Here is a 17,585-nt window from a genome sequence, read left to right on the forward strand (position 1 = left end):
GATCCTCTATGACCCACCTCCCAGAAAACTGGAAATAAAAGCAAAAATAAACAAATGGGATCTAATTAAAATTAAAAGCTTCTGCACAACAAAGGAAACTATAAGCAAGGTGAAAAGACAGCCTTCTGAATGGGAGAAAATAATAGCAAATGAAGCAACTGACAAACAACTAATCTCAAAAATATACAAGCAACTTATGCAGCTCAAGTCCAGAAAAATAAATGACCCAATCAAAAAATGGGCCAAAGAACTAAATAGACATTTCTCCAAAGAAGACATACAGATGGCTAACAAACACATGAAAAGATGCTCAACATCACTTATTATCAGAGAAATGCAAATCAAAACCACAATGAGGTACCACTTCACACCAGTCAGAATGGCTGTGATCCAAAAGTCTGCAAACAATAAATGCTGGAGAGGGTGTGGAGAAAAGGGAACCCTCTTACACTGTTGGTGGGAATGCAAACTTGTACAGCCACTACGGAGAACAGTGTGGAGATTCCTTTAACAATTGCAAATAGAACTGCCATATAACCCAGCAATCCCACTGCTGGGCATACACACCGAGGAAACCAGAATAAAAAGAGACACATGTACCCCAATGTTCATTGCAGCACTGTTTATAATAGCCAGAACATGGAAACAACCTAGATGTCCATCAGCAGATGAATGAATAAGAAAGCTGTGGTACATATACATGATGGAGTATTACTCAGCCATTAAAAAGAATATATTTGAATCAGTTATAATGAGATGGATGAAACAGGAGCCGATTATACACAGTGAAGTAAGCCAGAATAAAACAAAACACCAATACAGTATACTAACACATATATATCAATACAGTATATTAACACATATATATGGAATTTAGAAAGATGGTAATGATAACCCTTTATGTGAGACAGCAAAAGAGACACAGATGTATAGAATGGACTTTTGGACTCTGAGGGAGAGGGAGAGGGTGGGATGATTTGGGAAATTGGCACTGAAACATGTATACTATCTTGTAAGAAACGAATCGCCAGTCTATGTTTGATGCAGGATACAGGATGCTTGGGGCTGGTGCACGGGGATGATCCAGAGAGATCATATGGGGTAGGAGGTGGGAGGGGGGTTCAGGATTGGGAACTCATGTACACCTGTGGTGGATTCATGTCAATGTATGGCAAAACCGATACAGTATTGTAAAGTAAAATAAAGTAAAAATTAAAAAAAAAATAAGGCAAAAAAAAAAAAGGAAAGAACTAAGGAAATAATATTTACAACAATTTCAGATACTATATCAAGATTTGTGATGTGAGGATTTTTAGGTGAAAGTGTCATTTTATATTAATATGGGGCAAGTTTTCAAATTTAGACAACTTTACATATGTTCTGTATGGTTGATTTAAAGTCAAAAATTCAAGAGGAGAATGTACCAGTAGAAAGTTACTCTGAACACCTGCTTCCATATGACATGAAAGAAGCTTTTATTTATAATTAAATCTTCTAATCCAGACCACAGATGAAGCAACCACAGGACTACCATTTATTGTCTGGGATCTGCAGGTGTGTATTTCAGCTAGGGTCCTACAGCAGAGAGGGTTTCTCTTATTAAGCTTGGGGGGTTTTGTTCAGCTTTTCCTATTACTTCAAGCACTGTGAGTTCCCAGAGAGCACAGAAGTACTTTGCAGAATCTTCCAGTTGTAAGGTTGAAATGGTGAGGCTGGAGGATTTACGTGATCTGTCAAAATTTATAGAGTAGCGGCCATCCCTTGTAAGAAAAATCGTCTCTCCACTGGGAAGGTGCTTGTACCAAAAAATGCTGTAACTGCTCCGACTTGTTTCATACCGACAGTTTAGGGTAACTGATTCCCCAACTCGACTGGGTATGTCTGGTGGATCTTGAATAACTTTCTGGGCTACACTGGATCCTGTGGGGAAAATCAGAAAACAGAGATGAAACAATGAATAAAATAATGTAGGAATTAGACTCATTTAGGACCACCACCCCCCAAAACAACCTGAATTCATAAGGCACTTGCTTTTCTCCAGTCCTCCTTCCCTCCCCAAGTCCCCGTGAAGCACCACGTGCCTGTGTGCAGGCCTTTCACCCTGATCACGTGCACCCATGTTTGGGAGCATCCCTACCAGAGAAGATGAAGGCCAGGAACACCCAGAGCAGGCTGGAGAGCACCATGAGACATGTATTCCCCTGCACAAATGTGCTCAGTTTTGCCTCAAGCTGAGAGTGTCTTTGAGTGCCAGGCAGCACATATACATATAACCTCAGGTCCTGTGTGACTCCTTCAAACAAGAAGTGGGGTTTGTCATTTCCATACATCATATGGTCTGTGCACAGATGGGAAAAAAATTATGGCTCACCACAAACTTTTACTTTGTCAATTTTTCTTTCACTGGTAATTAAGTTAGGCTGATCCTGAAAGGGGGCTTCACAAAAGCAATTAGTAATAAAGGTTTGAGCTGAGGGGAATTGAACAAACTAGGTGACATTCACTGATAATTATTCAACACAGGAATTTTGCCATCCCATTTAAAACAGCATTTGTTTTTTGTTTTTAAACATTTTATTCGAGTGTAGTTGATTTACAGTGTTGTCTTAGCTTCTGCTGTACAGCAAAATGAAATCTCCATCAACAGAGGAGGGGATAAAGATGTGGAACATATGTACAATGAAATTGTTGCCATTGTTGTTTAGTTGCTAAGTCATGTCCCACTGTTGTTCAACCCCATGGACTGTAGCCCTCCAGACTGCTCTGTCCATGGAACTTTCCAACAAAAATACTGGAGTGGGGTACCATTTCCTTCTCCAGAGGTTCTTCCTGACCCAGGTGTCAAACCCGTGTCTCCTGCTTGGCAAATGCATTCTTTACCACCGGGCCACCAGGGAAACGCATGATGAAACCATTCAGCTATACAAAAAAGAATAAAATAATACTATTTGCTGCAACATGAACAGGTCTAAAATAAAATTTAGTATAAGCTATAAACCCTTCTTGTAATCTACTTGCTAGTCATTTATTTAGCCTACAGTTATATTGCTCCATCCAGAGTCTAAGTACTTTATTTAAAAACTCATAGATCTTTGGTCTTCTATGTGAAATGTAGTCTTATCCAAAATTTTTAATGTGTTTTTTTTTCTGGGTTTTAGGGATCTACTTAGTTTTTTCAATATGTAAAATTACTTTGACATCAAATGATAAAAAAAAAAATCAGTCCTTCTGACTTTGAGTCTATTCTATTGATTGTGTTTATATGAATTTATGACAGGAACAAAATAATTATACTTTTGAAACCTGATATTGAGTATTATTTATTAGATTTTGAGACGGATCAGAATATTCAGTCTCATTGCTTCCACAATTAGAATTGTACTTATTAGATCATGTGTCTTGGAATTGTCCTCATGTCACATTTTCCATCCCACTGGCCCAAATTGTTCAGTCTCACTAGTTAGTTGCTTATTATTTTTTCTTCTTGCAAAATACACTTCAAATAAGCATGCTGGATCTTCCTGTGTCATAGTATTATAATGCACTCCAACAAAACTTAGTATCTATATTTTGTCCTTTTGAGAATGCTGTAAAAGTAAACGCATACATTATGTATGCAATTGTAATAATATAGTGTGTAAGCATGTACCATGTAGTCTTCCGAGATACTTTTTTCACTCACCATTGAGATCCATCTAGGCTATTGCATGTATCAATAGCATATTTCTTTTAATCACTACAGACTGTCCCCAGCTTATGATGGACCAACTTTGAATCTTTGTCTTTATGGTTATGAGAAAGGCATATATACATTCACTAGAAACCATACTTTGTATTTTCAATTTTTACCTTTCCCCATGCTGGTAACATGCTGTATGACAGTCTCTAATGATGCTGAACAGCAACAGCAAGCTGAGCTCTCAGTCAGCCCTGGGATCATGCGGGTAAACAACTGATACACTACAACCATTCTGCACTCATACAATCATTCTGTTTTTCACTTTCAGTACAACACCTTAAGGTTAGGCTAGGCTAAACTCTGATTCACAATGTCTATTATATTCATGTTCTACTTATGATATTTTTAACTTAAATTGGTTTATTGAGACTTAACCCTATTTCAAGTGGAGATAGACCTATAAGTAATATTTTATTGTATGGGTGTACCACAGCATATTTATCTATTCACACAATGAAGAACATTTGGTTGGTTTCCAGCTTTTGGCCAACACAAACACAGCTGCCATGAATATTCATGTACAGATTTTTGTGTGAACACGGTTTTCATTTCTCAAGTATAAATGCTCGTAAAGGAGTATGACTGCTGAGCTGTAAGGTGAGTGAATATTTAAGTTTATGTGGAACTGCTAAACTGTCTTCCAGAATGACTGTACCATTTTCCCACCAGCAGTGTATGAGTGATTCAGTTTCTCTACATCATTGCCAGGACTTGTTATCATCAGTATTTTTCATTTTAGCCATTAAGCAAGATGTGGACTGGTATCTCATTGTGCCTTTAATTTGCATTTCCCTGATGGTTGATGATGTTGAGCATCTGTTTACATGCTTATTTACATGCTTATTTCCCTAATACAAAGTTCTTGCATGATGTGTCTGGGTGAAACTTTAGTTCATTTTTCAGTTAGATTGCTTGTTTTCTTCCTGCTGAGTTTAGAGAGTACGTTGTATTCTGAATACCATCCTTTGATGAAAATACATTGTGAAAATATTTCCTGCCATTCTGTGCTTTGTCTTTTTCATTCTTTTAATAGTATCTTTCACAGAGCAAGCATTTTTAATTTTGATGAAATAGTTTATTTTTTATGGATTGTGATTTAAGTGTCATGACAAAAATCATTTTGTCTAACAATTGGTCCTGAAGATTTTCTTCTTTTCGAAAAGATTCATAGTTTTATATTTCACACATGGAGGTATGGTCCACTTTGAAATTCTCCTTAAATTTCTGTATAACATGTGAGATTTAGGCCAAGTTTCAGTTACTTGCCTATGAATATATCCAGCTGTCTCCAAATCATTTGCTTGTATCATTCCTCCATTGAATTGTCATGGCACCTTTGCCAAAGAGTCAGATTTCCCAACTTTCTCCACATCCCCACTTGTGATAACTCAGTAGTATATACTTGTTAATGAATTTTATTATCCTTTTTGTATTTTTTATTATACTTTTATTTTATATTGGAGTGTAGCCAATTAATTTCACTTTAATGCACTGGAGAAGGAAATGGCAACCCACACCAGTGTTCTTGCCTGGAGAATCCCAGGGACGGGGAGCCTGGTGGGCTGCCATCTATGGGGTCCCACAGAGTCAGACACGACTGAAGCGACTTAGCAGCAGCAGCAGCCAGTTAATGCTGTAATAGTTTCAGGTGGAAACCAGAGGGAGTCTATCTTTTTGACATGGTAGCATCTGTATTATTGCTTACTTTTCATTCCTTATAGCTATAATTTGTGCTTTCTTTTTTCACCATGATAATTTTACCTAAGAATGTATATTTTATTAATCATTTTAGCAGAATTAACTTGGTATCTCACAGTTACTTCTATCATTTTCTATTTTACCAATTTAACATTTTTTATTATGTTCTTGTTTCAGTTTACATTAGTCGTAATTTTTCTTCCTTTTTTGTTGAAAGCTTACATAATTGTTTCCTCAGCCTTTTTCTTTAGCAGTATAAGCATTTAAAAGGATAAACCTCTCCTATGTAAAATATTAACTGTATCTCATAAATATTTGTATGTATGTGTTCTCACTGTATTTTCTTTCAAAATATTTTCTTTATTTTTCTTAATTTTATTTTTTTTTAATTTTAAAATCTTTAATTCTTACATGTGTTCCCAAACATGAACCCCCCTCCCACCGCCCTCCCCATAACATCTCTGTGGGTCATCCCCATGCACCAGCCCCAAGCATGCTGTATCCTGCATCAGACATAGACTGGCGATTCAATTCTTACATGATAGTATACATGATAGAATGCCATTCTCCCAAATCATCCCACCCTCTCCCTCTCCCTGAGTCCAAAAGTCCATTATACACAGCTGTGTCTTTTTTCCTATCTTGCATACAGGGTCGTCATTGCCATCTTTCTAAATTCCATATATATGTATTAGTATACTGTATTGGTGTTTTTCTTTCTGGCTTACTTCACTCTGTATAATCGGCTCCAGTTTCATCCAGCTCATCAGAACTGAATCAAATGAATTCTTTTTAACGGCTGAGTAATACTGCATTGTGTATATGTACCACAGCTTTCTTATCCATTCATCTGCTGATGGACATCTAGGTTGTTTCCATGTCCTGGCTATTATAAACAGTGCTGCGATGAACATTGGGGTACGTGTGTCTCTTTCAATTCTGGTTTCCTCGGTGTGTATGCCCAGCAGTGGGATTGCTGGCTCATAAGGTAGTTCTATTTGCAATTTTTTAAGTAATCTCCACACTGTTCTCCATAATGGCTGTACTAGTTTGCATTCCCACCAACAGTTTATAGCCCACTAATTACTTCTTTAGTGGGTTTTTTTTTTTTTTTAAGTTTAATGCCTACATTCCAAATATTTGGGAGTTTCTAGAGATATATTTTTGCTATTGATTTTCCAAGTCAGTTCTAATTTGATCAAAGAATAAATTCTATGTAATTTCAGTTTTCTTAAATGTATTAAGACTTTTTATGCACTAACCAATGTGTGTCTGTGTATTTATCTACATGGCAGGGTGTGTCTGGAGCCTTGGCTTCAGATCTGGGTACAGACTGCAGGTGTCTGGGGAGCACTGTGCACTTGCTGCACAGAAGTAGGTGGCTGAATCTCCAGGCTGGGAAGCTGTGATGTGCAATGAGAGCTGTTTGGTGCTCGTACTGAGGAACATTGTGAGTCTTCCATCTTCCTTTTTATTCATAACTGAACCTATGGCTATCAAGAATACAAGGCCTTTACCAGGGTGTTGACTGTACCATAAGAAGTAGTCAAATGCACTCCTCTCCTACAGTTCAGAATGGAAATCTCTCCTTCCAGGACTATCAAAGATTGAGGGCTCTGTTTCTCCTGCTCTTGGTCACTTTTTTCCTTCTCTTGTCCACCCACCCTTGTTTACAGAGATAAAAAGTCATTAGGTCCACAAATGAATATTTCCTTCTTAAAGTTCCTATCTGCATGAATTTGTCCATTTCCTGCTTTTCTCATTCCCCCTAATTAGTGAGATATCTTAGTTTTTGTCCACCACAACCCACAGTCTAATTGAAACCACAGAAGTAAAAATGATGCTCCCAGAATCTTGTCCATTGTTCTTGGCACCAAAGGTCAGTGACAACACACGTTCCTCTTCTGGTCTTCTCAACCAGCTAGAACTCTGACTTGAAGTTCACATCTGCTTTAACGCTTTCAATAGACCCCATCCTCTTACAAGTGCTTTCACTTAAACCTATCTCTCTCAAAGAAAGTATTCCCCATATTGAGGCTAGAATTGCTGTAAATTAATTTCATTGGGAATCAGAAATACTCTGCTTACACATGGGTAAAGAGCAGGTTAGAATTTCTCTCCCACTCTCTACCTCTTCCTTTTCTTAACACCTCTTAGAAAAACTCATATATCAGGACAGCATGATATGTTAATGGAGATTATATTATTTTACAAGGGGAAAGAGAGAGACTCCCATGAAGTTACAAATTAGTGTGCAGAGGGATATTTCCTTTTTTATTATAAATACTAATTAAAGTCTATTGAAGATACACAGAGCATAATATATATCATTACAAGATAAAGTCATGGATCCAAACAGAGAATATATAGCCCTTTTGCCATGACGGAATTTCAATTTTGCCACAATCTTTCAGATGTGTCCACATTTTACATGACCCTAAAAAATGATAGAAAACCAATCAAATTCAATTTATACTTTCCCTAATATATAAATTAGGCAAATGGAATATTTCCAGGGTGATCATGGATCCTAAGCTGACATTTGGGTTGCTCAGAATACTTTTGATAAGGGTTGAAGTATAAAAAGTGAGTTTTAAATTATGAATCTGTACAGATTTAAGACATCTGCATACTCTGTCTCTTCCTTCACACACATCGGTATCACAGATGTCCCTCAGCTTCTGATGTCATTAAGATCACATGACCATTTCTGCTGATATTTTATCAGAGAGAGAATAAAAAATTCCACCACCTCTGGATGGTGAAGATGATTCTGGAAAATAGAATGAATAAGAGAAGCAATTTCAAGTGTCAAAGAGTAACAGGTCTGAAGGAAAGGTTGGGAAAGAAATACCCAGGGTCAGGAGAGAAACATGAGTTTGTGAGTAAAAAATGTCCTTCATCACTTAGGGAGCAGAGCAGTGTGAAGATTAAAGCGGATAGTGCTGGGGAAGATGTGTAGGTGTAGCTAGAAAGAGATGAGTGTTGGATGGATAGGCAAAGAAGGTTCAAAGACAAATGTGAACATTGGATAATTTGACTTGAATAATAGCAAGAGCAGTGAAACCTGCAGGACTGTTCCAAGGAGTAAATGTCACAGTGTCTATATTAGACATTGTTGGCACCTTGCTCAACTTTTCTCAGGAGCTTCATCTGTGCTCAGTCCCCAAGTTCTTTGTGTTTTGCTGCCAGCAGCTTAGATAATAAATGATTTCTGTGATTATCCAATTCTTTTGTCTAAGTGGTACAGTATGATCTGATATGTGCTCTAGTGCTCCTCACAAAATCAGGCAGACAGAACATCAGGAACCTCTGAAATCTTCCTCTTGTTTGGCCTTTTCCCTTTCCCTAGTCAGTGGGCTTCCCAGGTGGTGCTAGTGGTAAAGAAGCTGCCTGCCAAGGCAGGAGACCTAAGAGACTCCAGTTCGATCCCTGGGTCAGGAAGATCCCCTGGAGGAGGAAACGGCAACCCAGTCAGCATTCTTGCCTGGAAAATCCCACGGGCAGAGGAACCTGGTGGATCTCCCTCTTGAGGTCTGAGTCGGAGGAAGAGGACCTAAGGCAGAGAGTATTTAAATAGTTTGTCCATCATTTTCATTAGTGAAAAATTATACTACTTCTCATAATTATGCTATCTTTGATATGCTAATATTAGATATTATAAAAACCAACACTAATGATGCTTCTGTTGAAGATTCAAAACTTAGAAGATATGACTGTTAACCTTTATACTATGGATAATAGCTCTAAGTACAACTAGTGTTTCAGAAAAGATATGATACTCCTGTTTTTCAATATTAGTACTCTCAGAAAACATGATTGTGTTAATATGGAGATTCACGGCAGAATTATGTTTGAGGCAGGTTTAGGCTAAAGACAAGAAGACAGCTTTCTTTGTCAATGGAGAAAGCCAATGAATCTGAAAGAAAAGCTCAACTTTTGATTATATTCTGTCTAATCCTATTCTATTTGTGCCAGTAATGTAAATAAAAGACTACCTTCCAGAATGACTTTGTGAGTTGATTTATGGATACTGTCCCCAACAAAACAGTTAAAACAGATGAAAATTATTTTTAAGAAACTAAAACCTTTGGACACAGTCTTTAGGTTATACAGCATATAAAAAGGGTAATAGAGACACATTTGTTCATAAAATCTACTAAATCTCCGTGATAGCAGAAAGAATCTGTGGCAATTGTACCATGACCCACTCCCCATCCCCAGCTCAAGATGATGGAAGTTCTACTCAAGGTGGATACAGCCAAGAACACAAGGTCCTTCTCTCTCCAGTTCGCAGTATAGGGTTATCAAATCTCCTACCCCAGGTCTGTGTTACAGAAACTGTATTACAAACAACAAAAGCTGACAGGTCTATGGCCACTTCTCACCTCACATATAGCACAGGGGTTCTACGTCAGGCATGGTAGGCTGAGAATACTGGGTCCTCTTGCTCTCATCCCAGCTCACAGAGTGGTGATTTCATGCTGGCAAAGGCAAGCCAAGAAGGCAAGAGGGTACTGCTCCCTTCCATCATGCTTCTCATAACACAGCGATGTCACTCGGAGACAAGCAGCCAAATGTCCCTTATTACAGGTCCAGAGCCGTGGCTCAGGTGTTATGCCCACGGAGAGAAGCAGCTGTAAAACCAGAGGTCTCCCTTTGAGAAGACTTTATTTGAAACCATCATTGGGAAGCCCAAGTTTAAGGGTGCTGTTGAAAACAATGGAGATGCTTATGGTAAACAATTAATAGAAGGCTGCAACTCAATGAGAGCAACAAGTTAATTCATAGACAACAACTTAAAATATTAACAGAAAGTACAGGAAAAGGGGGTAACTAGGAAAAGTCCTCTCTGGTCTGAAGATCTCAAAGAAAAGTTTCAAAGGCTGGCTCTGCAAACAGGCTTGATTTAATTAGATGAGACCTGGTAACAGTTTATGGCTTCATAGCATTGTTGAACGGAGAAGTCACTGGTAACCCACTCCAGTACTCTTGTCTGGAAAGTCCCATGGACTGAGCAGCCTGGTAGGCTGCAGCCATTGGGTTCGCTAAGAGTCAGACATGACTGAGCGACTTCAGTTTCACTTTTCACTTTCATGCATTGGAGAAGGAAATGGCAACCCACTCCAGTGTTCTTCCCTGGAGAATCCCAGAGACGGGGGAGCCTGCTGGGCTGCCGTCTATGGGGTCACACAGAGTTGGACACGACTGAAGTGACTTAGCAGCAGCAACAGCAGCACTGTTGAAAAACATCAGCCAGCAATTAGTGGAGTCTATTGCCTAGGTGTAATACAAACAGAAGCAAATAGTCTAGCATAGAAATTAGAGAAGAAGACTGTTAAAGAGCCTTGCTAAACCACTACCACATCAGGATGCCTGAGAATGTACCCAAGACTATATCCTTTGAGGAACAATATCATGGGCTATAAACTGTGGGAAAAATTAACTTACCTGAAATAGTCAAGTCACTAGGCAAATAAGCAGATAACAGCAAGTGCCAGAGAGGTAGAAAATGGATAGCCAGAAGTGCTGTAATAAATGTGGTAGCCTGAAAAAGGGCTCCCAAAGTTATTCAAGTCCTAGTGCCTGGAACCTAAAAATATGACTGTTAAAAACAGTACATTCCTGGACACACACAGCCTTCCAAGACAGAATGTGAAAGAAAAGGAAAATTTGAACAGACCAATTACTAGTAATTAAATTGAACCAGTAATCAAAAATTTCCCGAGAAACAGAAGTCCAGGATCATATGCTTCAAGAAGAAATTCAACAAAATATTTAAAGAAAAATTAGTATCCGCCATTTGCAAATTATTCCTAAAAATCAAAGATTAGGAAATGGTCTCACTCTCATTCTCTGAGGCCTACAATATCCTGATACCAAAATCAGACAAAGATTCTACAAAAAAGAAAATTCAGGCCAATATTTCTGATGAATATAGAGACAAAAATTCTTTTTTTGTTGTTTTTTCTTTTTTAATATAAATTTATTTATTTTAATTGGAGGTTAATTACTTTATAATATTGTATTGGTTTTGCCATACATCAACATGAATCCGCCATGGGTATACATGTGTTCCCCATCCTGAACCCCCCTCCCACCTCCCTCCCTGTACCATCCCTCTGGGTCATCCCAGTGCACTAGCCCCAAGCTAGATGCAAAAATTCTTAACAAAATAGTAGCAAACTGAATTCAACAAAACTTGAAAGAATCATGAATCACGATCAAGAGATTTATTTCAGATGTGCAATGATGATTCACTATCCACAAATCAAGCAAGATGATATACCATGTTAACAGAATAAAGGATAAAAATTACATGACTATGTCAATAGATGCAGAAAAAGATTATGACAAGATTTAACATTCATGATAAAAACTATCAACATATTTGGTATAAAGAGAGCATGCCTCGAAATAATAGACCATTTGTTACAAATCTACAGCTGACATCATACTAAATGGTAAAAAACTTAATCTCTTTCTCTAAGATCAGTACCAAGACAAGGATGCAACTCTCACCATTTCTATTTAACATAGTACTAGAAGTCCTAGTCTAAGTAATCAGATGGGAAAAAGAAATCATTGGCATCCAAGTTGAAAACAAAGAGGTCAACTGTCTCTAATTACAGACAGCATGATACTCTATATAGAAAATTGTAAAAACGCCACCAACAAAACTAATAGAAACAATCAACAAAGTTGATTACAAGATAAAGTTACAGGACACAAGATTAATATACAGAAATCTGTTGCATTTCTATACACTAATAATAACTATCAGAAAGGGAATTTAAGAAAGCAATCCAATCTCTAGTTGAATCAAAAAGAATCAAAAGTACCTAGGAATAAATTTAACCAATGAGGTGAAAGACCTGTTCTCTGAAAACTGTAAAACATTGTTGAAAAGAATTTAAGACAATGTAAATTGAAAAAGGAAGCTGAGAGGGCTACAGCAAACAAGAGTCCATGGCTTTTCATTGGCTGAGTCCTTGCCGGGAAATAAGAGGCATCTTTCATCTTCCCTTTGCTCTCCACTATGTCCACAGGTCAAGAGAGTTCCCCCCATCTCCCAACTCTGTTTAACTGAGATTTCTGTTTAATATTTGTTATACCTTATAGGACAGAGGCAGAAAGATATTTGATTCCCAAAGAGGAAGCTGAGGGAAGCAAGAAGTTCTAGTGATTCAAGAAGGAGTCATGAACCAAATAATTTAGTTGGCCTTCAATAGCTAAAAAAGGCAAGGAAATGGATTATCCCTTAGATCTCAAGAAGGAATCAACTCTTCCAAGACCTTGGCTATAGACAGTTAAATGGGTTTAAGATTTCTTGCACCCAGAATAAGTTTCTCCTAAGTTACCAAGCTCATAGTGAACACTGAGTAAGCTTTGTTGTTCTTGTCCACTTTGCTGCACTTGTAGGATGGGATGATGCAAGTGTCTTTGGGGACACATTCTGGTGAGGCAGATCTGAATATTCCTGAGACATCTAACTAATCAGGATAACAACTTTATTGGAGTTATTTTTTTCTCTGAATTCTTCTCACTTTTTACCACTTTTGAGTTCAGCATACTGTTGTTGAATATTTATTTTATTTTTGTCCTCTTATCAGCTATTCTGCTAGCTCCAAGTTAGAAGTCTCTAGTGCAGAAGGAAATACAGATTGAGAAAGGAAGATAAAGACCAAGTTCATAATCTGTAGGGCCGAAAAGTGTCTGTGATTAAAACTGTACCAGTGTAGGTAAGAAATAACCAACACTGCAAATGCCCTGTGGTGGCCTCACAGTGTGACTGTGGCTGGAGAGGGGCTGAGCCCCGCGGAGGGTTTGTGTACAGGCTGCAGGTGCCTGGGGAGCACTGTGCTGCACAGCACAGAAGTAAGTGCCTGAGTCTGTGGTCTGCGAAGAGGAAATGTGCAGTGAGCTGCGGCGTTCTGTAGGGATTGTCGTGGCATTAAACCTTCCATCCTGTTTTGTTCCTGAAGGAATGTTAAACAGGTGGATAAGGCGGCCGCTGGGGTTCTGAAGATACCACTGTACATTGCTCACGGAGGCAGAAAAATTGCACCTCAGCATGTGGCTGGCTCCCTCCTGGAGACTCAGGGCTGGGGGACTCTGCTTCACATCCAGCCCTTGCACACCTGATGAGAAACAGAACCAGTCACAGGATAGGGTCATTGTAACTCTGACAAAATCATGGAAGTGACCCACACACACACACAACTCCCATAGATGATGAGAAGGATAGAAGGTCTGCAGGACTTGTCAGTTCCTCTCCCTCCCTTAACAATACAGCAGCTGCTCAATCCTTCAGATGCCCCTGTGGGGCAGCCCCAACTCACAGCAAACCTGGGCAAACAAAAGCCCCAGCACAATGCTTGCTAGCCTCTTCATGATGCTTCCTCTTCTTACTGAGACATTTTCACTGTAAGATACTTCACTGAACCCTGAGGGAGGGAGTGTCATAAGCTGTTGCGGAAATGTTTCTGCTCCTGCAGCCAGTCAGCTCACCCAACAAGTCCTGTTCATGCCCTCACTTTGTGACAGGAAGCCCCACCCTCCCACCTCAACCAATTTAGAATGGGCTGCAGAGGAGTGGAGGAGAGTGGGAAATAGAAAGGTCGTTATTTTAGGACCTGAGGGGCATTTTCTAAGAACATTGCAGTGAAGGCAGACTCTGATTTTGAATTTGTGGGAGATTTAGGGAAGAGAAAACAAAAATTAATTATCTAGCCATAGTTTTAGTCTCAGATGGCATGGATGCAGAAGATTCTTGCATAATGAAATATTTTCTCACGGGTTCTCAGGAGGTTTTTTTTTTTTTGCATCTCCTGTGTACAAACCTGTGATTCTGAAGGGTGCTCACAAATCAGCACAGTATTCATAACAGTCTTGGCTGGAATACTTTGCAGTATTGAACAGTTTCATTTTTTAATTATATATATATATTTATTCTAGACTGAACCTACAAAAAGAGTTATATTATTTTTAATCTCTAGATGGGCACTGAAATTAGAATTTTAAATTTTTTAATTTTTATTAAAACATAATTTTAAAATAAAAATAAATTTTAAATAAAACTTCAGGTTTAAATACATCATATTTTATTTATTTTGTTAATTTTTAAATTAGAGGATAATTGTTTTACATTGTTGTGTTAATTTCTCCCATACAACAATGAGAATCAGTCATGGTTTTATATACATATATATACCATCCCTGTTGAGCCTCCCTCCCCTTTTCCATCCCAACCCTCTAGTTCCTCACAGAGTACCAGTATGGGCTTCATCTGATATATTATTGCACCTTCCCACTATTTATTTTACACTAAATACATTTTAACTGTTGATTATTGTTATTTGTATTCTGCTTTTTACCTCTAGTAGGTTATTTTAAAAGAACAATAAGTATTTTTTAAAGCATATGAAAATCAATTCTGTTTTTCTCAGAGTCTATGATTAATAATGGTCCCCTGTATGTGGATTTAGAGGTAAAGGGGATATTTGTATATTTTCACTGAAGTAAAACTGAAGTGATCTGCAGGCTCTTAGGATCAGATGAACAGTTCGAGACTGTTGGAAATGTTGACTAAAGGAACTGTGAGAGACAGTGTAGAAAAATAAAAGTAATAATAATTATAATTGGCCACACAGTGGATATTAGAGAAATAGAATTAGAAGAGAGAAAAGAGGAGAGGGGCAACCAGAGAGGGTCACTTGAAACTTTGCCACAAAAATGTACTTAACCTAGAATGCCCGTTATAGGTGACCACTGGATAAACAAAGCCTTTTTTTCCTTCATGTTCTGCCTGGACATACAAGAAGAGATAAGGAAGTTCACTAGAGGTAGGAATAGTTGTACCTCCACTTCAGGGGGCCCCTTTAGAACCAGTGATGTGATTGTTAGGTGGGTCACTGACTGGCCTCCAGTTCTTCCTGAAACATAAGTGCTAAATCAATGAAACCAGGGCAAATCTGTCTATAATAAGACAATGTCTCTGTTCAGATTTCAACCAGAACTGGTTTGTTCTATAGAGGCAGGAGCATGGGATATAATGTTACTGATTCCCTATGAAGAGCATTCCCAACAGGACAAAGGTGGTGGAAAATCTGACTATGCAAAAATTAAGATGAGAGCCATATTGTGGAAGATCTTCCCTAAGGAGCAGGAAGGAATGTGCCAGAGTGTGCTGCGTCCTATTACAGGGAAATCTGAGATTCAAAAGATCACTATATAAGCAAATTATAGTGACTGTCAGGAAGAAATGCTTCCTTGACAATGACTGCTCCTGGTGTTGAGCCTATTCAAATGTGTACCTCAGTGAGCTGCGAGATACAGAAGCTCATAGGAGTGAAATGGAACTTTTGTTGGAGGTGACATTTCCAGTTTATGCAACATCACCCCCTGGAGGACAGCAATTGGAACAAATCCCACCTTGAGGCTTTTATGCCATATTTCCTCCTCGTTCTTACCAGGGTTGAATTTTTTCCCATTCTAATTTGATGAGTGTTTTCAAGGGTTCATTTATCCAGTGGTCACCTATAACGGGCATTCTAGGTTAAGTACATTTTTGCGGCAAAGTTCCAAGTGACCCACTCTGGTTGCCCCAGAGAAAAGAGGAGACTCTTTTCTCTCTTCTAATTAAGTTGTTGTTGTTCAGTCACTAAGTTGTGTCCAACTCTTTGAGGCCCCATGGACTGCAGGATGTTAGGCTTCCCTGTCCTTCATTATCTCCCAGAGTTTGTCAAATTCATGTTCATTGAGTCAGTGAAGCCATCCAACTATCTCATCCTCTGTCACCATCTTCTCCTGCCCTCAATCTATCCCAGCATCAGGATCTTTTCAAATGAGCTGGCTCTTCGCATCACATGGCCAAAGTATTGGAGCTTCAGCAGCAGTCTTCCAAAGATTATTCAGGATTGATTTCCTTTAGAATTGACGGTTTTGATCTCCATGATGTCCAAGGACTCTCAAGAGTCTGCCCCAGCACCACAACTCAAAAGCATCAATTTTTCAATGCTCAGACTTTATGGTCAAACTCTCACATCCATACATGACTACTGCAAAAATGACAGTCTTGACTATATGGATATTTGTCAGCAAAGTGATGTCTCTGCTTTTTAATAGACTGTCTAGGTTTGTAATAGCTTTTCTTCCAAGGAGCAAGTGTCCTTTAATTTCATGGCTGCAGTCACCATGCAGTGATTTTGCATACCTAGAATATAATATCTGCCACTGCTTCCACTTTTCCCCCACCTATTTGCCATGAAGTGATGGGACCTAATGTCATGATCTTAGTTTTTTGAATTTTCAGTTTTAATCCAGCTTTTCCACTGTCCTCTTTCACCCTCATCAAGAGGTTCTTTAGTTCCTCTTGGCTTTCTACCGTAAGCGTGGTGTTATCTGCATATCTGAGGTTATTGATATTTCTCCCAGCAGTCTTGATTCCAGCTTGTGATTCATCCAGCCCAGGGTTTTGCATGAGGTAGTCTGCATAGAGTTAAATAAGCAGGGTGACAATATACAGCTCTGACATACTCCTTTCCCAATTTTGAGCCAGTCTGTGGTTCCATGTCTGATTCTTACTGTTGCTTCTTGACCCACATACATGTTTCTCAGGAGACAGTGGTGGACTTCCCCTATAAATGCTCCTTTCAGATATCAAAAGTGAGTTTTAAAAATGCAAATAGCTTCATATGAGAAGAAGTGAAATACAAATAGCCATGCAGTGAGAAAGTTGAACTGAACCAAAATCAAACTCTCTCCAATGAGTTCATAAGGCATAATCGACTGTTCTGGTATAAAACATGGAGGTTTTCTTGCCAGGTATGTGAGAAGAAGGTGTCTGTTCATGTCTCATTCCTGAATATGAAGAAACACCATAGAAGGTCTAGCTGTTAGGATATAGCAACAGTGGAGTTTAAATGTTGATCTAGTTGAACCACATTATTTCGTTTGATATCTTTGAGCAATCATTTAATGCATTTTAAACCATGGGAAAAGAGGCTAGAGATCTGAGTCAATGATATGGCCAATATACTGGTGGGAGTCAAGGTTAGTGATGTTCAGTATAGTCACATTAGTTGAGGGGACTACAGTGACTGGAATGCCTGTTAATCTATGGTTCCACTTCCCCCTGATTACTGAA

The 17,585-nt window shown here is 38.6% G+C and overlaps 2 gene segments (V, D, J or C); both read right to left on the bottom strand.

Moving 5' to 3' along the window:
- Window positions 1-1,567: 1,567 nt before the first annotated feature.
- On the bottom strand, window positions 1,568-2,186 carry LOC128054715 (T cell receptor delta variable 1-like). The segment is given in 2 exon segments: window positions 1,568-1,920; window positions 2,138-2,186. Coding segments are annotated over 2 exon segments (402 nt in total).
- A 10,973-nt stretch (window positions 2,187-13,159) lies between these two features.
- Window positions 13,160-13,831, bottom strand: LOC128054716 (T cell receptor alpha variable 22-like). The segment is given in 2 exon segments: window positions 13,160-13,578; window positions 13,780-13,831. Coding segments are annotated over 2 exon segments (471 nt in total).
- Window positions 13,832-17,585: the final 3,754 nt, after the last annotated feature.

The sequence above is a fragment of the Budorcas taxicolor genome, chromosome 10, assembly GCF_023091745.1.
Source record: "Budorcas taxicolor isolate Tak-1 chromosome 10, Takin1.1, whole genome shotgun sequence".
Classification (NCBI taxonomy): Eukaryota; Metazoa; Chordata; class Mammalia; order Artiodactyla; family Bovidae; genus Budorcas; species Budorcas taxicolor.